The sequence below is a fragment of the Sinohyriopsis cumingii genome, chromosome 16 (assembly GCF_028554795.1).
Source record: "Sinohyriopsis cumingii isolate HCF-2022 chromosome 16, ASM2855479v2, whole genome shotgun sequence".
Classification (NCBI taxonomy): Eukaryota; Metazoa; Mollusca; class Bivalvia; order Unionida; family Unionidae; genus Sinohyriopsis; species Sinohyriopsis cumingii.
This window is the reverse complement of record NC_142976.1, coordinates 78569640-78593097: the sequence shown is the minus strand read 5'-3', so window position 1 is coordinate 78593097 and position 23458 is coordinate 78569640. Positions and strand designations below refer to the sequence as shown.

Below are 23458 nucleotides of genomic sequence, written 5' to 3'. Positions count from 1 at the left end.
AGTTATGCTGAAGTAGCAGTCTGTATTTGCATTTAAAGGACAAAATGTATGCTATGATCTTTTTTTTAAAGTAGTTGATAAATGAGGTGATCTTCTCTCAACATGGAGAAAATATTTATTAAACTATTTTAGTAAGGAAGATCATAAAGAAGATTCACAGAGGGATGAAGGATGAAGCGTGTGGCTACTGCTGAGTCTGAGGTAACTATTTCTCCAATAGGAAATAACCCAGGCTCTGTGGCAAAATAAAATGTCAGATATGATGCAGATAAAAGACAAAGCAAATTTCAACCACATTGGATTGATAAATTATCCATGGTTTGAACTCATTAACTCTGAAGTAAAGATGCTTTGCAGTTATTGCAAACAATATCCCAAACTGGCAAAGGTTGGAAATAAAGCTGTCTTTGTCAACAGAACTGATAAATTCAGGATTTAATTAAGCAAGTCTCATGACAGTTTTGGACCCCATAATGCCCGTGAAGCACAGTATATGCATTACACTAGTCAGCATGTGCAGAAAATCCCTGAAGTTACAGTTGCTAACACTCCACTAGAAATTGCCATTTTACAACTGTATGAGAATTAAATGCAAAACATATAAAATGAGAGCTCTTTTAACGGTCAACACCTTAATTCAATATGGAAAACCTCTTTTTGATACGGAAATGCTGTGTGCATTCCTGAAGAAGTATAGTATTAAACTTGGTGCTGGTTCCAAGAACAAACTTGGGTATGGGACTTTATGTCAATTAATTGAGTCTTGCGAGAAGAAGTTAAAGAAGATCTGAATTCCAGTAAATTCCTTTCCATTCTGGATGCTGGAAGTACTTATCCTACCTTACCATAGCATATGTAAGATATCTTGACAGCAACAAAAACTAAACAGCTAAGCCCCTTGAAGAAATAAGTATGTTGCACATTGCATCTTGTCGAACCTAGGCAAGAGATTGAAATTTTGGTTCAAGTGAAAATGCAGATGTAGTTTTAAAAAAATTGATGAGTCCTGGCAAGACACATTTAGATTTCAGGCTAAAAAGGGTTTAAAAAAACACGTAATTCTGACTGAGGGAAGAAAAGGTTTCAGCACATTAAGTTCTTCATCATATACCTGGACCAAACTTTAAGGATTGTATACACATGGGATAAAAAAGAAGCTATACATTTAAGCAGTGATTCTCAAACTGTGCCGCGGCACACTAGTGTGCAGTGAGAAATTTTCAACTGTGCCGTGGGAGTTTTGAAAAATATTTAAAATTGCTAGCGTTCTGAAACCTTGAACATATCGAAAACTTAAATGGTAAATCAATGTCGCAGAAGTTAAAAAAGTAACATATATAAAAACACAATCTCTGTCAGTCTGTCATTCATTGGTTTCTTTCATAACACTAGAATTGTGCGAGATCTCGGAAAACCCGATTGCTCTAATTATAATAATAGTCTTATAATAAATACATGCAGCCCATTATACAATGTTCTCGAATTTTCCACGCTAAAATAATAAATACACAACAGAAGAAGAACAGCTCATTGATTTAAAAAATGATAAATTTTTTCATTCAACATTTCCCGAAAAGAGCCTGGATGAGTTTTGGATCGCAATCAAGAAGTCGTATCCTGCAATCAGTTCAAAAGCAATCAAAGTAATTCTGCCGTTTGTGTCTTCGTGGTTTTGTGAGTTTGGATTTTCAGCATTGACTGAAATCAAATCGAAAGAGAGAGAGAGAGAGACTTCTTAAAATCGACGATGAAATGCGCGCTTGTTTGTCGACTTTGGAGCCTTGCTTCAATCTGATTTGCTCTCGAAAGCAGGCACATCCTTCACATTAAATTTAAAATTAAATATATATGTAAAAATAAATAAGTTCTTCACCACAAAAATTGTTAAATCTTTTCAGGCGTGCGTTGAACATTTTTAGATCTTTTTGATGCGCCGCAATACAACATAGTTTGAGAAACACTGCATTTAAGGGTCAAAAGGTCAAAGTTACTAAGAGAGAAGGAAGGAAAAATGGTTTCTGCACAGCAATATTAGTTGTACTTCATTTACAGGGACCAAACTTTGTGAATGGCTTACAAGAAGCCTATTGATTTTGAGGTCAATGTGTCAGTTCTCAAGGTCATGGATAAAAAGATGTGAAATGGTTACTGAACAATAAGATTAGTTATACATTACAGACTTGGACCAACCATTTTGGTTGCACCTGGGATAAGGAAAAACAACTACTAATTTTGGAGGTCAAATGGTCAAAGTCACTGACTGAAGAAAGAACAATTGTGTTTGCAGAAGTGGCTTAGTTCTCAAATATGTATCTTCACCAAAGATTATATATGACCTTCACCTTGGATATGAAGAAACCTATTAATTTTATATTCAAAAGGTCAAGGTTACCAAAACCAAAATTTGAGGTTGAAAAGAGGCCTATTGATTTTGGGATCCAAAGGTCAGTTTTTCAGTCATAGCACTACGATGTCTGCAGTGTGACAGTTTCGAGTGATGTCTAGTACTGGAGCATCGTGCCACAGACATGTAGCATGATGTCCCACCCAATCACATTATCCTGACACCAGGCCAACCAGTCCTAACACTAACCTCTTAATGCTTTTGCACCAGGCAAGGCAGCTGTTAGTACCATTTTCATAAGTCTTTGCTGGAGGATGAATAAATAAAATATAAACAGAATCAGGGCTAAAGACTTGGAAAATAACTCTTTGAAAGTATATAATCTTATAGCAGGTGTATTGAAGATTTGTATTAATTGTTTAATGACATTTATTATATCTCTGATAATATTATATCCAAGCTCATATAACATAATGGGTATATTCATCTTGATGGTACACTGTTCAGTTATGGTATTATATTAGTTGGCAAATAGTTCTTAAATACGTCATGAGCACCGAAAATATTTTTTCGTAATCAATCTGTTTTTTTAGCTTAGTGATTTTGTTGGCTCTCTCAGTAATACCCTAATGTTAATTTACTTTTTCTCCCCCTGTCTTGATATCTTTAAAAGTATCATCCTTTACATTATTGACTTTGAGTATCAACATTAAGTGTGTAGAAGTTCCATTTGTTGATTTAACAGCATCATTAAAATGTGTGCTACTGAGATTGTTGAGATTTAGGTCGTTGCTAATCGTTTTACCTGTTGATATTGGATCTTTTTCCAGGTTCAATCTGAATGACTAAAGGTAAGAATTCAATGGGACAACATAAATATATCTTCCATAATTGTATTAACGATAAGTAAGAGAATTTTCCGCTGCAAACAAATCCATTGATAAAGGAAGTGATTTGCACACACTGTTTACTTTACATGGAGAAAATAGGTTCCAGTCAGGGTGAAAGATTCTATCACTTTTCCAGCCTCATCTTTTGTGATGATAGGCAACCGGTGTAATGTACCTCTTTATGATAACCCTTAACATGGAATAAAAATTGAAAACAATTTCACAACGTTTTGGGCTAAGCAAGCTCTTTGTCAGGAGAGAAAAAAAAACGAAAATTAAAACATACAGAACAAACACTTAACACAAAATTTAAGAAAACTTCTGGACTTGTACATGTTAGAATCGTTTTGGGACATTTTCAACAAGAGATATAACGTTACAAAGTTGTGCAGAAATAATAGACGAACGGGTTCTTACGTCTTTCACATAAACAAACCAGGCAATATGTTTAGAACTAATTCTAAGTTGTGAACAAAGGACGAGACAAAGTGTGGTGGGAGACTGACGCCAGAAATTATATGCCGGTAGATTTATGCAAGGAGGTTAGAGGGAAAGATATTAATATAATTGTGTGTCGGGATATTTCACAATAATAATAATGATAATAATTATATTAATAATAATAATAATAATAATAATAAATGTAATTACTTGGGGAGATATTAGCGCAAATTTTGCGCTGGGTACAAAACTAATGACTGGCTATAATTTTGACAAGGCTGCACCGGGAAGGTTAGATATTTCCTTTAGACCAAATTCCCCATTGGTTTTCAACTATTATACATTATCATTCCTTACATGTGTGTTCTGTGTCTGTCCATCTTAGGTTAGATTCAATCGGTAACATCTCGAGCGACTAGACTCAATGTCCATTCCATTTGTAATGGTTTGCGACTTTCGCGTTGATTTTGTGGTGAATGTGGCTTTTGTGATTATTCATTTGCTTTCAGAAATCTATGGTTTCACCAACATATTGAATTGCACAAATATTGTATATCAGAAGATAGACTGCATTATTGATTCCACATCCTAACTTCTTATTGATATTGTACTTAACTCCTGCTGACGAACGTCTGATAGATTTGGTCTGTTTGCAAATTAGGCAACGCTTGTCTTTGTAATGGTATGTGCCTGAATCTGTGGTCTTGCTTGAAGTTACTCTTGCATGTACCAGATGGTCCTTGAGATAATTAGGTCTACGGTACGCAACCATAGGAAGTTCTTGAATTATACCATTGAGACGTTCAGACGATTCGGTATGGTACCAATGCGCGCGTATGAACTGTTTGTAGGTATGGGGTATCGGGGTGGAAAGTTAACACGAAGGGGACAAACTTGTTCGTTTTCTTAGTTTTATATTTCGGGAGGGTTCCTCTGTCGATGAGTCTGTTTTTATTAATAGCATCCTCATTGTAGCTCCTTTTGTATCCGCCCTGAGCTCTCTGAGTCTCTCAAAGGTGGAGGATCAGAACAAATGCGTTTGGTTCGAACGCACATACCATCAGGGAGATTTTTTTAAAATTACGTGCTGATGGTGGTTGCTGGTTGGGAATAAATACTGGTGAGAGTCAGTAAGTTTAGAGTATACGTCAGTTTTTCCCTTCTAGAAGGGTAGGTAGAATACCAAGAAATACTGGACCTTTTCGATCACTCAGACAAATGTAATCGTAAGGTGAAAGTTATATTTAAATATTTTGAAATTGTGGCATGTTTCCATCCATTTGGATTCTATGTCATCAATGAATGTACACCAGCTTATGGGTCTTTTTGGTGCTTCGTTGATGAGCCTTTGCTCTAGTCTTCCCATGAAAATGTTGCCATATGAAATTGCCATTTTAGTGCCCATTTAGTCCCATCGATTTCTAATTTTATTATATATAATAAACACTCCTACAAATTAGAATAGTTTCCATTTAAATCTTTCTGTGTGGTTGGGTTTTTATTGTTTTATTTTTTGTGTTTTTGAGGCATGGGGTATTGATTTGATCGAGATAAATGCATTAAACTGGGTTTCAAAACCTGGCAAACTGTTTTAGACTCGGTAGGTAATCGTATAGCTCTCTATTAAATCCAAGCAATTTAACATCGTAATTGACATTTATTATATTATAATTTCAAATATATTATACCATATAAAGATTACCTGATATCATTCAGTACTGAATAAATATCAAAACGGTACCCCACAGACCCTGTTCAAAATCCATTCCAAAGAAGACTCCTGTCCAATTTAATCAAAACTGAGCATGCGCATTTTTGAAACGTTGCTCTACTGTTATTTATTTAGCAATACTCTCCGTAGTGATTTTACTGTTTTTTATTTAGTAATATTGTCCGTAGTGGTTAGCATATCGAAATCATTACAGATACAATTTTGTCAACATTGATAAACTAGAAACAGTTTTCAGTTTAGACCAGTTTGACCACTTTATGAATCATAGCCATATTTTATTTGTGGATACTTTTCCGTCTTTCACCTCATTGCGTCCTACAATTTTAAATGCTTTTAAGTGTTTTTTATCCCCACCAGCTGATGTTTGTTTTCCAGTATATAAAATAATCAAAATGAATTGACAAAAAATTAATTGAGATATTTTTGTTAGTGGTTTCTTTATAATTTGTTAGTAAATTTTAATATAATAAAGTTGAGTCGTACTTTTAGGATTCCTGTCAGAAACAGGTCCCCCTCTTCTGCTCTCAAAATTGTCAAAACAATACACATTTTTTTAAAATGACAGTACTTACTTCCGCCGACACTAAAATGTTTGGCAAGTTTCCATGTTCCATTCCTCGGATTCCATAATGTCCTTTTTTCTTTTCGCATTACCGGGAGTCGAGGTTATAAAAACCTTCCGGTTTCCCTGAGTTGTCCTCTGCTTTTTCCCCCGTCGTTCTATACTTCCTCTGTGTTTTCTTCTACGTCAAAGGACTTGTCATCTTCATCTGATATATCGTGCAAGAGATGTATTCTATTTAGCAGCGTTGCTGCTCTGCTCTCTATCGCCCCTTTTCTTCGCCTTTTTTTTTTTTCCTTCTGTATGTGACTGGTTGGAACTCTGCTACTCCTACGTTACTAAAATTTTCCTATTCTATCTCTGGATTGACAGGGAAATTCAAATGTTCCAGCTTGGCCATATTTTCCCGTTACTTTTAATAATCTGAAGTTACTGATGTTTGCGAATGGAAAGTTAATTTTGCATAGCTTTACAGACTTGTGCCTATTCTATTATCAACTTGCCACGAAGCACTAGTTTAAGCAAGCAAGTGCAGAGCACAAACAACAAAGCATAACACTATTGTTTCCAATATTTGCAAGATATGAGCATCCACAAAGCACACAATAAATTGTTGAAAGCAAAAAGCTGCACCATTTATCATTTACGGAAAAACTACAAATGACTCAAATATGAAGAAAAACTCTTAAAACGGCAGTTTCATCCAGGAAAACAAACAAAAAAAGGCAAAAGCAAAAAAAAAAAAAAAAGACCTGGTCTAGTTCTAGATCGAGACCTGGCTAAATACAATTCGACCAAATTTAATCTCTTTTTATTACTTTGTAGGAAAATAAATCGAAAGTAGTCAATTTTGGCCAAACAGTCTGGAATAGACAACTTTTGTCTGATTTTTTTATAAACTGCAGATACAAAATATGACTAAAAGGCACAGCAAAAATGACAGGCCAAAATTAAATCATAAACTACTTGAAAAGAACAATGTGCAAATTGAAGATAAAATGTCTGCATTATCAGTTTGTGGAAGTGCAATACTGAGTGCAATAGTTTTATAACATGTTGGCTTCCAATTGTTTCCTCCAGGCATTTCTTCCGATGGACTTGGTACGAGTCGTAGCTGGTAAATAATGCGAGGCTTTCCTTCTTGAGAATGAGTGCTAGAATCCATAGATGTATACGTATATCACATTTCTCCGTTTGCTTGTCGGGGCATCTTCTAGGTGAGGTAGAATGAATATAGGGGCCAACTCTGATCATGCGTTCAATGCATGTGGGGACTTCTACATTTGCGATCCATAACTTATCCCCACACGTAGTATGGGAGACAATGGTGGCTTAAACTGGCGGAATTAAATCGACATACCTGGAAGAATGCACAGCACGAGGCCAAGACCTTCAAATGTAACCTATACAACATTTGCAGGACTTGAACTTGGAAAACATCCGTCTGTGCCCTAAACGCATCAATTTACAAACCAGTTTGTAACCGAGTCAGTAGTATCTGAAGTCATATCAGCCCTCTTTGTACAAAGTGTATTGCCTTGATACCGCATACTTAGCTGTTGCATAAAGGACATTATAACACCCACTTTAGTCATACGTGTAAATATTGTACATTGTAAAATATCTTGACCCTGTGTGAGATCAGCCTTTGGCTCTACAGTCCATCATCATCAAGTCGTTTATTATTATTATTATTATTATTATTAACAACTTGTATTGAAATAGAAGTTCAATGATTTTTGTCGAACTCGGCTTGGCATCTGTTTCCGCGTTTGTTCGTCCATACGTCCTTTAACACCCATAATTAACCTCATTCTTAATGTATTTTACTCAGCGAAAATAAAAAGAAAAAGGAGGGGGGCTCCTGTGTGAGGTTAAGTTTAGGACTCACCGTACTTATTCAGTTCACATAGTAACCTATGCAAACACCATGTTATTAAAAATTCAATAACTTCAAATTTCTAAGTGCTCATGATCAAACCTATACTTATCAGTATAGATTAAACCTGTGTGTCAGCTTCTGTGTAGAGAAAAGGCTATGAGTCGCAGCATGTTCTGGACTTACTTGTGTTTGAAACATGTGCTTTCAATTCCGCACCAAAGAGTTAGATGCCGATATTAGTAATGAGTGTTCCAAACTCAATACTGTTAGATGATATTCGATCAATAAAACATTTTTCCATTTTTTTAAAAATTTATAACTCGGATAAGCTCTGAAAAGATTCTTTTTCCCAACAATTTTTTTTACTTGCATTATTAACCAATCGTGGCCAGCCAAACCCATATAGACTCTATTTTATATTCACCCATTTCCAGTCTGGTTCCCATTTTTCCATTCAATTAGTACCGTGTGTCCTGTAGATGCGGTAACCATTTGATTTGGAAGTCGAATTTAAAGGTCAATGGTCAGCGGAGTTCACCGTATGATTTTGGGAGTTTCTGCATAATCCGGCATAATTTTTATTTTATGCTTCATAGATTTAATTTTTCCATCCTTTTTACCTCGAATAGTATAAATACAGTTTATGTGATTTTGATGTCTTAAGGAGGACGTTCTCCCCCCCCCCATCTTATTCACATGTAATCTCACTGGTATTGACATTTTTATTTTTAACTTTGCGCGATTAGTCCAGCTTCAAACAGCTGTTTTTCCTGAACTTCTCGTGTCGACTATTCTTGCGTTATTTATGGGGTTATAATGTGTTACAGGAGCAGAAATAACGCTTTTAGTATATGTACAATTAGTCGAGTTTCCTTCAGCAACTTTCCATCATACACTTTACTTGGACTGCACATAGGTAGAGACATTCTGAATTATTTACGTGTGAAAATACCAAAAGTCAATGTAGTATCAGGTTGGACTACTCGTGAAGATCAGCTACTTAGGATTGGAGGGGCCCAGGGTGGCCGAGTGGTCTAAAGCGCTCTCCGTTACGGATCACTGCCATCTCACCTCTGTCTGCGTGGGTTCGAGTCTCGGATTCGGCTAATGTGGGTATGTGAGAAAGCTTGCCAGTAGCTTCTCGTGGGTCGGTGGTTCTTTCCGGGGTTTTCCCGGGTTCTTCCTCCACCATTAATACTAGCCGCCATGCATAGCCTATCGTGTGCTGAAAAATGGCGTTAAACCCAACAACAACAACAACAACTTAGGATTGCAAAAAAATCTTTTAAAAGTCGATTTTATAGTATAGTTTGACCGACAATCCGTGAAAACCGGAAGACCAAAGCAGACTATAAGTGTACTCGTGTGCACGGGAGAATTCCTAGCGGATGATCATAGAATGATGCCACACATATTGTTGTTTTTTTTTTCTTCGACCTTGTTTATTTTGATTTATGTATGCAATATAATTTGTCAAGTTTGTTGTATGTATCTTACTATTTTATGTATATATTTTATAAAGTTGTACCGTTGCACGAGAGACCGCTCCGGTGGCCTAGTGGTTAGAGCGTCCTCCCCGGATGATGGAGGTCGTGGGTTCGAACTCCAGCCGAGTCATACCAAAGACTTATAAAAATGGTACTAACAGCTGCCTCGCTAGGCGCTCAACATTAAGAGGTTAGTGTTAAGACTGCTCGGTCTGGTGTCAGGATAATGTGACTGGGTCTGCGGCACGATGATCCAGTGCTAGACATAAACTACCACACTGCAGTCATCATAGCGATATGACTTATTTTTTTTTAAAGCTTCGTTAAAAATCCAAATCACACACACACACACACACACACACACACCGCTGCACGAGTATTAATATTTTTATGTCGGTTAATTATCAATTATTAATAAGCATGGGCATTAACTTCTTACGTATATTGGACTGTTTGTATGAATCGTTTTCATTTTATTTTCAAGCATGCCGTTATCCAGGGGTCTTTCGATAATACCGATATAAAAGTTCAGTAGGTCTTTTCTAACTGTTGCAAATTCAGACTTGAAATATTTTGACTTGAGGCGTTGTCTTCTCCGCGACCACCTTTACTCCGCGAGATGTGTTATTTGTGATGTATAGACACAGGGGAACACATTCAGCTGGAATCCCAATAGTTGCATTGAAACTGAATGGAGTTGTAAAACTTATTTATTGCCTGAACACAACGAAAAGGGCCTAATAACGATCGTCTGCCCCCCCCCCCCCTCTCTCTCTCACACACACACACACACACACACTATATATATATATATATATATATATATATATATATATATATATATATATATATAACCTGAAAATATATTATCTGAAGTCGACTGTATTAAGTCGCATTATCCGAATTCACTGTAGAACATAAACTCGTGTAAGTAATATGATCGTGGTAGTGGCGTAATAGTTCTCACCAGGCGAGAAGCTCGTGCACTTCGTGATACCTGAATTGGATCTGTATAAAGCGACCAATACGCAATGTAAAACTTTGGCAGTGTGTACAGTTACTATGGACAGAAGCTAAAACCTGGACATTTAGAGCAGACAGATTCAGTTAGGAAATTTCTTTTATTTCGAATAATATCGGGAAAAGTGTTGCAACAGGGAATTATACTATTGGGAGGTAAAAAAAAATTGTTTTGTTTGTGTTTTTTTGTTGTTGTTTTGTTTATATAGAATATGAGCAGTGTTTAGAGGATTCTATTTGATTCATTACAAATCATTCTAGTAGATTACTTTTTACTACTTACATATTTATTAGTACAAGTCATTGTCTTTAATAACAACCTAAGAACATGGGGACATGGGAGCCCCAGTCACAATTACCCCGTAATTCATTGCACAGGCACTTGATTCTGTGGAAACTAATGCGTAGTGCTTGTGTGGATAAGCCATAGGAAGGCGCACCTGCACAAATCTTCGCTAGCCAAGGTTCCGATAATCCTATCCACACCTAGGCGTATCAGCAGATATCACTGAGTTTCAAGGCTGTGAATGTCATTGGATGCGGCGGCAAGCCACCGCATCCAATCAAAAGTAAGTTGTTAAAATTTAAGTTCCTGCGTCACATGGGCTCGTATCGTTGCCTAAAATTTACCTGTCAAGCATGTATTATATATATAACAACTACAAGCGAGGACACTTCTCTCCTTTCTCGCGCGCGACTCATTTAAGAATAAACTGTTTGTAAAAGCCACATTTCGTGTAGCGTAATAAATTTGGTACCGATGTTTATCTCGGGCATTCGACTTTATATGCGTATATAAAGTTCGGCTTACCATCATACCTTAAGGAATGCCAGACCATTTTCCCACGCTACCTTCTCAATGGCCAACTGAAAATAAGTTGTAAATAAATGCAAGACGTCATTTTCTTAACAAATGAGAGAAGTATTCCATTAAGCGGGATTTCACTGGCATATTAAGCGACGCGATCACGGCCATGTTGAGCAGTAGCGTGTGAAAATGGTCTGGCATTCCTTAAAGGTATAATAATAAGCCAAACTTTAGAGATGTAAAAAAAAAAGAAAAGTCGAATGCCTGAGCTGAACATCGGTACAAAATTTATTACGCTACGCGAAATATGGCTTGAAATAACAGCGTTTATTCTTAAATTGGTCACCTGAGAAAAGGCGTACTTGTTATTATATAGTAAATGTATGACATGTCAATTGTAAGTAACGATACGAGCCCCTCTGGTGCTGGTCCCTGTTTGCACAAATACCGTTTCACTGAAATATATATAATGGCTTACTTCGGGTACGTAGTGATACTCCGGATGTTAAATTTAACATAGTATCCATTTTAGGTCAATTGCCACCGCTGTTTTCGGCCGATGTACAAAGCACTAAGCTAATGGTTAGTTGGAATTACATACTAAGGGAGGCAACACATGAAATCAAATAGATGTCGCTAGGACAAGGCATCGACATAGCTGTTCGATCCGCCAAGGTATATGTAAGGTTATCGGAACCTTGGCTAGCGAAGATGACCTGCACAATGAAGGTGCGATTGGATGGCGTATATTCAGCGAATACTTGTTTAGTGCGGAAGTATCAGTGAACATAAAGTGCTCTTAAGATTATATTTAAGAACGTTTCAGCTGCAGTTTATGTTGCAACACTTGCCTTCTACTCGCAGAATAGACAATGCAAGTCCAGTATTTGTTATAAGAAATTGGATTTTATTGTGTACGAGGTTGGTAAATGGAGATAAATACATTTCTCCAGCTTTCTTACACACGGCAAATATTATAAAAATACATTTACTATAAATAATGCCATCATCAGTGCATAGTTCTGCAATTATATATTTATTCTGTTTACAGTACATTCAATACGAATGACTATATATTATCCATCTATAGAGATAGTGGACCGAATAAACCTAAGTGCAAGCGCAACAATCGGTGTGTAGAGCGGACAGACAGACAAGGATATGGAAATAATTATAGGCTCAGAAAAGTATATGCAGGTTGATACTATGCTTTTTTGATGTATATGCATTTTGATATAAAAGGTACTAAAATACATACTAAAAAAGTTACATTAGCCATATTATAAATCTGTTTACATTATCATATGGGGCAAAGGTCAAGTCACATTTTCCTTGAAGTAAAAGGATCAACAGGCACTTTGCTTATTGCGATCCAATGTCCAGCACCCTTCATAAACTTCAATGGAATGATCAACACTAATGTTATGTTATTGATACAAATAAGTAGCAAACTAACCAGTTAAAAAGTTACTTGCCACTGTCATACAAAAGAACAACCCAGAATGAACAGTAATCAGGGTAGCTTAATTGCTCAGCGTGAACAAAACTCGAACAGGTAATCCTCGTTCAAGGTTGCCTAAATGGCTAAATATTTGTAAAATGAGAATAACACAGTAATTGCAACTGACTTTATTTCAGTCATCAATGAACATTAATTACATAAAAAAAATTAGTTTTGCCTAATTAAAACATGAATGTATAAAATATATGATCCTGTTACATATTTTTATATTGTGCGATTTATTTTATTCGTCATTTAATCTTAATTTTTGGCCCGTCTGTACTCCATAAGCAGCATTTCAGCCATTCGTTCCGAGACAATGCGATGTCATGTACATGTATACAGCATTCTAGTATACGATCTCGGTATAATATAATGACTGTTGGAAAGAAATCAAGAAAATTATACTCTCTCTGTACAAAAAGAGAAAGTAGGAAATTCGCACATAATTAACTAAACTTAATAATTCGATCGTTGTAGACTAGGTCATGGTTAGACCAGCAAGTTGTTCTCCACCTTTTTTTTTGTTTGACTGGCGGCGCCAGTCAAAAAAAAAAAAAAAGGTGAACAGCTGGCTGGTCTAGGTGATGGTGTAATATTTTCGTAATTTGCACTCCAGATGGGTTAAATATTTATTTATCTCGCTTGTTTCTTTATTCGCGCATGTTTGAAACGATACCCTGTGTATGATGAAATTAATAAAGGTTGTTGTATTAACCCAATATTGCCATGACTTAATCTGTACCCGTGTAATCCAAATAGGACGTAGAGCGCCACATTGGTGGGAGTTAATTCCCTTTGACTAGTCGTCTGTATTCTTTCTTTGCAGACGACGTACAGTGCATCAAGGATTGGATGGTAAGAGTGTTAGGCGTAATTTCCATAAGTAAAATTTGTATTTGTCATTTTTGGGGGTGGTGGGTGGGTGAAAATCTAAGTGGCTTGCACTGAAATAATTGCATGCTGAAAAGTTGCTGCGTAGATGAACAGCAGGTCATTTCAACACTCTACAATGAAGTCTCGTGCAATGTCTGGTCAATATACTTTTGTAGTTGACGATGCATCTTTTTTTATTCGTCACCGTCCCTTCATGTCTCTTCTGTGCGTTTACATACCTGTCAACTGTTTAATAGCCAGGTAGGGAGATTGAATATAAAAAAGGAAGATTGTGACCTAATATCGGGATTTTCTTAAGCGGCAATTTGTAAGCGAAGGTTTAAATAAATATTGACTAATTTTTGTTTAGTCCAATACGCGTTAAATAATCAAACTACGCGCCAGGGGCACACGCAGGAAGTTTAACTGGGGTTGAGCGGCAGACGTGGTTAGCAGTTAAATTTTACGGACGTAGGCCTAAATGTTTAAAGGAGTAATGTGGGTAGCTATAGTCCTACAATGCAAGACATAGCACATGTCGTTTTTGTTTTAGTGCTATGTTTTACTATTCAAATAACTGCCTTTTTAGCGTGTTCCGATGTCTTTTCACATCGGAGTGAGTAGTTTCAGGAGCATCTCGCTCACCTATATAGACACTTTTCCACTAACACTGGACAACAAATTTTTACAAAAGTCATGTTACTGAAATAAAATTAGTCAATTCTTATCAATTTTTATGTGCTGAACACGAATATGACAGTCAGATTGCAAAATTGGCTCTAGTTTTTTTGTAATCTGCAAGAAATTAATGTTTACATAACGAAATGCATTCCAATAGTAAAAGGTCAACTGTAATAGCCTACCTATAAAAAATCAAGTCATTGACTACATCTTAGATTTCTTCACCTGTCTCTTGTACAGCTGTTCGGGAGCATCTCTGAGGAGTGTCCAGCAGTAGTCAGCCAGCATTGTAGTGGACCATTTTCCCTGGTATCTTTGTTCCATTGTTGCGATATCTTGATGAAAACGTTCGCCGTGTTCATCACTAACAATACCACAGTTGCTAGGAAAGAAATCCAAATGGGAATGAAGGAAGTGAATCTTTAGAGACATATTGCAGCCAAGTTTCTTATACTTCATCAACATGTCTTCTACTAGTTCCTTATAGTTTTCTGCCCTAACATTTCCGAGGAAGTTTGTAGAAACTAGGCGAAAAGCATTTCATGCTTGTTTCGCGTCACCTTCCAGCAAGTTGTTGAACCGGTCATCTTTGAAAAGCTCTCGAATCTGAGGACCCACAAAAACTCCCTCTTTAATCTTTGCTTCGCTGAGTCGAGGGAATTTTTCATGCAGGTATCGGAATGCTGGCAAAGTCCGGTCAATGGCTTTCACGAAGTTCTTCATCAAACCTAGTTTGATGTGAAGGGGTGGTAGCAAGATTTTCTGAGCCTCAACCAGAGCTGGGTGTTGGATATTCTTCTCTCCAATGGCTACATTCTGCCTGTGAGTCCATTCCTTCCTCATGTAGTGCATTTCCCTTGCTCGGCTATCCCACTCGCATAAGAAACACATGTATTTTGTATATCCTTGCTGCAGTCCCATTAAAAGGGCAACTACCTTCAAATCACCACAGAGGTGCCAGCTGTACTTGTTATACTCAATGGAATTCAGTAGCTGCCTTAAGTTATCGTATGTCTCTTTCATGTGGACAGCATACGCTACTGGAATAGATGGAAGAATGTTTCCATTGTGCAAAAGCACAGCCTTGAGACTCAGTTTCGAAGAGTCCACAAATAGTCTCCATTCTTGTGGGTCATGAGTGATTTTTAAAGCATTCATGAGGCCCTCAATATCGGAACAGAATATCAGATTACTTTCCTTTCTGAAGAAAGGCTCCAATTGCTGGTGGCGCTTTCGATATGCAGTAATTGTGACATCTTCTTCTAGAAGATTCCATTGTTGGAGTCTTGATCCTAGCAATTCTGCCTTGTTCTTTGATAAGTCCAAATCACGAATCAGGTCATTTAGTTCTTCCTGTGTTATTCTGTGTGGGGTTGATGATGCACCACAGTGAAAATCTGGATCACTGCATGCTGATGGACCAGGAGAAGAACAGGTCGACTCACTTTTGTCTTCGTCAGATGAATCAAGAGAATATTCTGCTGGAGGTTCTGGAATAGGAAGTCCCTCACCATGTGGAACTGGTCTCAATGCAGACGGAATGTTTGGGTAGACTATTCTCGACTTCTTTCGCTTCGTTATTCCGCCGGAAAGAGGAGGAACCAAGCAGAAGTAACAGTCATTTAGGTGGTTGCTTGGCTCTCTCCACACCATTGGGACTGCAAACGGCATTGATGACCTTTTGCAATTCAACCACTGTGAAAGCTGTGTTGTACATGTAGCACAGCATATATGCGGAGCCCAAGGCTTGTCTTGGTCACCAACCTTGCATCCGAAGTAAAGATGATATGCCTTCTTCACTTGAGAATTGATACTTTTCTTCTGGTTGGCAAATGTCACTTCCCCACAAATATAGCAAAAATTGTCCGCGGTATTAACACACTTTCGAGGCATTACTGTTCTTTATTGTACGTAAATGGATAAAATAATAAGTTTTATGTAACAGTAGCTTGAACTGTCTCGCACAACGTCTAAAATATTTTAAATGCTGAACCTATCTGATTGGGCTTTATATAGTACACTGCTTACGTCAGCTTCAGCAGCCGCCTGGCATTAGTATAATAGGCCTACACATGTATAGTACACTGCTGACGTCAACTTACTTCAGCAGCCGCATGGCATTAGTATTGCATTGCATCAGAAAATGATGCAATCAACTGTGGATGATGTGAGCATGATGGTATTATGCAATGTTACATCATTATTCCGGATGTTGCTGCAGTCCTACTGGAGAAATTTACACAGTGAAACATAGAAAATGAGGTATATGAATATCTTCAAAACGAGAGCCAATACAAATTTTTCACGGTTATATTCGTGTTCGGCACACCAAAATACTACAGATTAGGGCCTTTTCAAGTCAGTAATGATTTCACTGTTGACCAGTGTAATTTGTGTTATCAATATACCTACTGTGCTGTCTGTATCCTGGCGGAATGAAAATATTACACTAACAAATGGACGCATTTTCAGTTCTGTTGACATTTGAATTTGTTGCCAAAGTGTTTTAAGTAGGTTCACGTGAGGGATAGGTTTCTTGAACAAAATGTAACATTGTTTACAGTTCCAATATCCATGTTTTTATTCGTTTCAATAAAGAATATTTAAACTTAACCAGATTTCATCATTCCCAGCTTTCATTGCTTTCCAGACAAATGAAATGTAGGCCAATGAAACTTAAAAATGGGTCCATTTCTTTTGTGAGAATTTGAATTTATTAGAGAAAAGACAGAGTAAGTAAAGTCGGATAAAAACATTACTTTGTAGAAAAGTGTCGTTATTGGTTGCCAGTTGTGTTATTCCTGAAAATTTGACTTTTGTTACAGTTGGTAGATATCAAAACAGGCTACACAGCGCTGTTAGTTGGGCAATAAGACCCATCACCCCACCAGAACAAAAATATCGGGTGATGATTTGCCTTGAAGGATTAAGGGCGGCTAGTGCCCTTCCCTCCCCCTTGCCCCTGTGCGGAATGCGCCATTTCTCCTAGTGACGTGCCTTATTTCCACCAGAACATGCCCCCTTTTCATATTCTGGTCAGCTGTGCCTAAACTGCACAATAACTAAAGGCTAGACTGAGTACACAAACAATAAAGTAGTGACTAATTTACAGTTAATCCTTATCATTGCATTTATCTTGTGAAAAGAACAGCCTTTTTAACATACTTCAAAGAAACCATGCTCTAAATTGTGTAAGCACCAGCAATTAATAGGCAAAAAACAATGCCAGATTATAGTATTGTTTTGTATGGTTAAGAAAATTCTGAAATTTATAAACAGTATTTAAACTTGACAATCTATTTACTGAAGTTAAAAAAACTTGTGTAATCTTGTAATATTTTTGTCAAAACAATAATTCAGTTGGTAAAATAGAACATGGCCTCTGTGGATTGCAAATATGATATATCTATTTATGTAGGATTTTTTGAGAAATGAAAAAACAGACATAGTGTAATAAGTAATCTTGAGTTCTCTGCAAAAAATTGGGCTATATGAGATTGGGAGGTAGGTGTGGAATGACCCCAGAAATTGGGATTTTTTTCCTCACGGTGTGGGAGTAGGTCAGGTTTGTTTATTTTCCTGGCATTTATTTTGTTGGATGTGTTGATGTACCAAAAGTTGTGGTAATGATAAAGAACAGGCTGCAGAATTACCACCAGTTATAACACTTCAACAATTTTTGAAGTTAAATTCTAAAGGACTGGTCTTTGGCAAATGTGTGTTCACAGCTCAGTATTGGTCAGTATTAGCAGCAGTCTAATTCACAAGTGGCATAAGTAACAAACTTTTATAAAGAATCACAGAAAGAATCCGTGTCCGATGCATTGTACACAAAAGTAATGCATTACTTTCAAAAGTAATTGTATGGGTGAATTGATTATTAATTTTGCCACATCAATACAAGAGGTGAAGATTTGATACCAGGTGATTGTTAAAAACCCAATATAGGTTATTTTAATCTTAAACAGTCGTGAATAATAATTGGTTCTTTGCCTTTTATATTCTTTAAATTGAGAATTCATCACAGAGCCATCACAGGCACATGAACTCGTTTGTCTATAAAAAGAGAGCTATTGACAGCACATTCCTGTTCTTCAGATGAACAGTGACTAATCATCCCCTCCCCCAACACCCTTGCCAGTTCCTGCTGAAAAAGTTTAGTAACATTTGAGCACAAAAAACATCACCATAAAAAAGACATTCCAAAATTGTTCCCCATTTATGATCACTGATCATTCAAAAGCCACTTTTATGCACAGTAAAATAACAGCATTTTGACCAAATTGAATCCTGCATCCAGTCAAATGGAGCTGCCTGAAATGGCTAAAAGGTTTAATTGGAATCGTGGTTGACTAGTTGGTTGATTGTCTTTTTGAAATTGTTTTTATTTTTTTTTGACAAGATTAAGAACATTAAAGTGTTTTTGTGATTTTGTCAAGGATGAGAATGTCATATGACAAAAAACGATAAGTCTAGGACTTTCTGCAAATTGCATACTCAAAATATAACCATTATATTGATCCATTTGAAATGGAACCACCCTACAGTTAGCAATCTTAACAAAAATGACAACACGTTCAAGCTGATGTGTATCAAGAATGTAATGTATCATAGGTTGTATATCATGATTCCAACCGCTCTGGTGGCCTAGTGGTTAAGAGCATCTGCTTTGAATGCGGGAGGTTGTGGGTTAGATACCCTGCAAAGTCATACCAAAGCCTTACAAAAATGATACTCACAGCTGCCTCGCTTGGCAGTCAGATTAAGAGGTTAGTGTTGGGACTGGTTGGTCTGGTGTCAGGATAATGTGACTGGGTGGGACATAATGCTACATGTCTGCGGCATGATGCCCCAGTGCTAGACATCACTATAAACTGCCACACTGCAGACATCGTAGCGATGTGACTGAAAAATTATTAAAGCAACGTTAAAAATCCAAATCACACACACACACATCATGATTCCTATCAGTATGCAGCACAGGGGTATTATTTCTCCCTAATGCATTACTTTACTTTATCCCTACTTATTTGCAAAGGGTTGCAAGAAAGGCCTTGTTTAGTTCACTACTGTGACGTGGTTTATTACTCATATTTGGCATGATATAAAAAAAATAAACAAAAAGAATCCCACTGGAAGGGGGCATTTCTTGCTTTCCTCACTTTCCCATTCAATCCAGTCCTGTATAGATTGACATATTTGAATTGGATGACTTCCTTTGCTTGAACCTGCTAAACAGTGTTGTTGCAATTAGAAACTTTGTGCTGTTTTGGTTACAAAAACCATAGCAGATACTATACATTGGTTTAACTAAAGTTTTACTATTGTGAAACATTCTTGATTATTGCATTAGTGCTGAAATAGACCAATTAAATGATTCGTAATCATTTTAATTGGTTGAAACATATTGGTACAATTCATTGTTTAAGCTTAAACATGCACACTACTTTTGTAACAGGTTATTTTTGCCCCAAAACAGTACTGATTTCTAATATGTTACTATTTGAATCTAATTAATGAATTTTTTAACAGAATAGATTTTTGAAATTTTGTTCCTGATGCATTTCATTTTAGAAGTACTATTTTAAGAGTACTGCACTACTTTTCTAATGTCTTGCCTTTGCCACTTGTGAACAGCCACTGAAAAGTTACTGGCACATGGCCTTTTAAAAGTAATGAATTACTTTTCTCAAACTTTTTCTTTTGCATTTATGATGTGAACTACCACTAATAAGTCAGCACCGTGTTACTTTTTAAAGCAATTTATTACTCTTCTAACTTATTTAAGCCAGTAAATGCCATTCAGTTTAGTTTCACTCACCCATGCTCTTTGTTAAATGCTTGTAAATAATGTCGGCTTTGATATGGAATACGTACTGTGTTAAATGTTCATGGACCTGAAATGCTACATTAAAGGAAGATGATAACTGCAGTTTGACAATTTATATATGTGTAGTATCCGGTCCATTGTTTTCATTTGCTCATGTCTTTCAGGTAAAGTATTGATTCATGATGCATGACAGCTTAAGGAATGGTGGTGGAGGACCTTTGATTTTATTTGCAACTCCTCCCAGCTTGGAGGATCTCCGTGTTGTCAGTGCCTACATCAACAGTTCTCAGATTCAGTCTACCCAAACAGCATCCAGTTTTCAGGCCCAAATTATCAAGTGCAGGTTGAGTCAAGAATTGAAGAATTTGTTGCTTCAGATTTTTCAGTGATGAATTTTAGATCATGTTTTGGCAATCTTTTGAACTGTTGAACCTAACTCCAGATTCACTCGATGTTAATGTAACTTAAAACCAGTCACTGATTCTCAATAATAATTCTTTAGATTAACCCAGTTGTTTACCATGTTGTCTGTAATGTGTATATCCTCTGTTTTTGTACACCATTTATCCATTAAAATACATTTTCTTTCTTGCATTCTTTTGTATAGATAACTATTCTTATTACTATTGTGCATATTTTCTCTACTAAAGAAAATTATACCTAATATTGGTAACTCTTAATTATTTGTTCACCTGAAATTATAACTAATAAAAAGCATGTAAAACGTACAGACATAACAGAATATGCAATTTAATTTCATTGCAAGATTATCACAAACACAGAAAATTTAAGTAGAGTTGCCAAATGTTCATTATAAGTTATTTTCAGTCTAAGTACTTGATTTGTTTTGTATTGAGGTTTCTATGTTTCAAAACAAAATTGAAAGTGAAATGCTTCCTATTTGATTAGTACCTACCTCAGCATGAGATAACACAAATGTATCACATCACCTCCAACTAATTAATTGATTTCATTTAAATTTTGAAATTAAGAGTGATGAAATATTAATTTACTGCACGATGATAGTGCCAGGTAATAATTATTAAGCTTGGAAGCCATAATTGTATTAGTTGGAGTGTACTGTATAGGGTTTGATATAATATGAAAAGCTTTTCTCAATTGCATCTTCATTAGTACTGATAAGTATGATGGTTGAGATTTTTAATTATGATGCAGTTGAAGGAAAAAAAACTATGGATCAGTTGAATTCAGTGAAGTCTTTCAGCTGTGTATATTCCAGTACTGGGTTCTAATTTCAATAATACAAAGTGTCTAAACCTTCTGATTTTTCTACATATTGTGGATTTCTTGCCAAAATCATGGATCCATGGCAGATTATTCAATATTGCAGATTTTTCTCATTTTTAAATGAAGTTTCTTTAGCCTTTACAGATGTCTTTGTGCTTTTGGCCAGTGAATATCAATTGCATGTTGATTGTGATACTAAAATAGCAGTAGATATTAATAAGTGTAATGTTTTGGTAGAAGATGAACTTGCCTAGCACTTGTGTTTTAAAAGAATGGATTTCACATGTAGTGAAAATTTAGATTTCTTGAAATTGCAGGGTATTTTGTTGTAAGTTTGTGAATATTTATGAAATGTTTGTGGTAACACTATCTTTTATATCGGTTGAACCTATATATATTTTTATATATCAGATTGTTCTAATTTTTTTACAATTTTATATTTATCTTTGCAGAAAGAAAACTGAAATTAGTTATTGAGTTATAATAAAGATGATAGGAAGCATTGCAAATATTTAGATCAGTGATGAGATAAATAAAGCAGGTCTTTTGTAAATACACGTAGATGTATTAAACAAAGTACTTGTTTTCATTTCATAACACCAGTCATCTTGATTTGGAAATTGAATGTGTCCAGCAAGTTGTAAAACTTGACCAGGTTCAAAGAATTTTGTAAAAGAAATGTAAAAAAGGTTTCATTTTGTGCATAAGGATTATTTATACCCAACTTTGTCATTTTATTCCCTAGGGAATTCATATTCACAGAGCCAGATGTAATTGGAAGTCCAAGTTATGAGTCAGAAAATTGTTTTCACTTGATTGCACAGGTACATAGTTCCATATATTATATCCAAGGTAAATACTTAGATTAAATATTGTTTATATGGTAAAATCTGCCAAACTTCTAGAACTTCTATATTAATTTTTTCATTGTTCAGACGTTTAGAAATGTAACTTTCTGAATAATTGTGCTGTTGAATTTGTTAATTTTCCAGAAGAAATGACTGCTTTCAGATCATTAAAATTATGAAAAATCCAAGCATACAGAAATGACAAATGTTTTTTCTGGTTCTGAAATTTCTCAAATAAATGAACAAAAAAATTAACTTTCTGAGATTGGTTTGAAGGTGAATTCATATCATTTTGTCCTTTAGTGATGTGTCGAGTCCAGTGTTACATCACTTAAGGTTGCATAGTTTTTGTTAACCCTGGTAGTGCTGTGTTGTTTTGGGATGACCTTGAAACCAGTACCGATTTGTTTCCAAGTGCTCTCTTTGTGTATGCTGAATTGTTTTAGAACAATAGACTATTTTGGCCAAATCCATATAACAACTACAAAACTAGTGTTTATAATCTGATTGCTTTGAAATTGTACTAATTGCAAACGCGAAAAATGTCTTAGAGTGATAAGTGTTCATGGTTACCATAGCAACCAAATAGAGAAAATGGGTGGAAAATTAGTTTTTGACCAACAAAATTTGAATATAGTGTATACTTTTCCATCAGATATAGTTATTCTGAATGTGTACATGGCCAGTTAATTCGTTTCTACATATTACATATCCTCAGTTCATTACTTTTAGGCCTATGCTAGATAATTAAAACGTTCATTTCAAACATGTCTCTACATTTCAGTATGGTACAATATTTAAATGGTGCAGTATTTATGTAGTCATTATTCACAAATTTTCTCCACATAAAACATAATTCCATTTGCTTATGTAGTTAATTGATAAGATACAAATGCTAATCATACTGAAAATGATAAATAATTATAAATTTACTTTGGTTGCCATAGCAACCAAAAAGTAATGTTAGTGTTTGAAATGTTTAAAAGATTGTTTAAAATAATGTTGGCAGAATCTTTTATCCAACTAAATACAGCAGTCATTGTTCAAAGAACTAAAATCAAGTTGTTTTAATTATGAAGGTAAAATAATAATTATCATAATGTAGAACAATTATATTTGTCATGTTTTAGGGTGAAGAGAATACTGCTTGTGCAGTTAAGCAAAACTAACAGAGAACTAGTTATCTCATTTGAAAATTGTTGAAAGGCAGATGTCTTACATATTTTTATGTAGACATCTCTATAAGCAATTACTGTTGGTTGCAAGAAGAAATTTGATGAATACAAGTATCTACATGTGACATGTAGT

The 23458-nt window shown here is 35.8% G+C and overlaps 1 protein-coding gene across 7 annotated transcripts in view; it reads left to right on the top strand.

Moving 5' to 3' along the window:
• Positions 1-10326: 10326 nt before the first annotated feature.
• Positions 10327-23458, top strand: part of LOC149780858 (uncharacterized protein C18orf63-like) — an 84013-nt gene continuing 70881 nt past the window's right edge. For 5 of the 7 annotated variants that reach the window (XM_089937956.1, XM_089937957.1, XM_089937955.1 and 2 more), the window contains exons 1-4: positions 10327-10514; positions 13497-13525; positions 20219-20397; positions 22048-22126. In XM_089937956.1, coding sequence (XP_089794082.1) covers positions 20234-20397; positions 22048-22126 — 243 coding nt within the window. In that variant the 5' untranslated portion in view covers positions 10327-10514; positions 13497-13525; positions 20219-20233. The remainder of the gene's footprint in view (positions 10515-13496; positions 13526-20218; positions 20398-22047; positions 22127-23458) is intronic. The other 2 variants (XM_089937953.1, XM_089937958.1) reach the window with 2 other exon arrangements.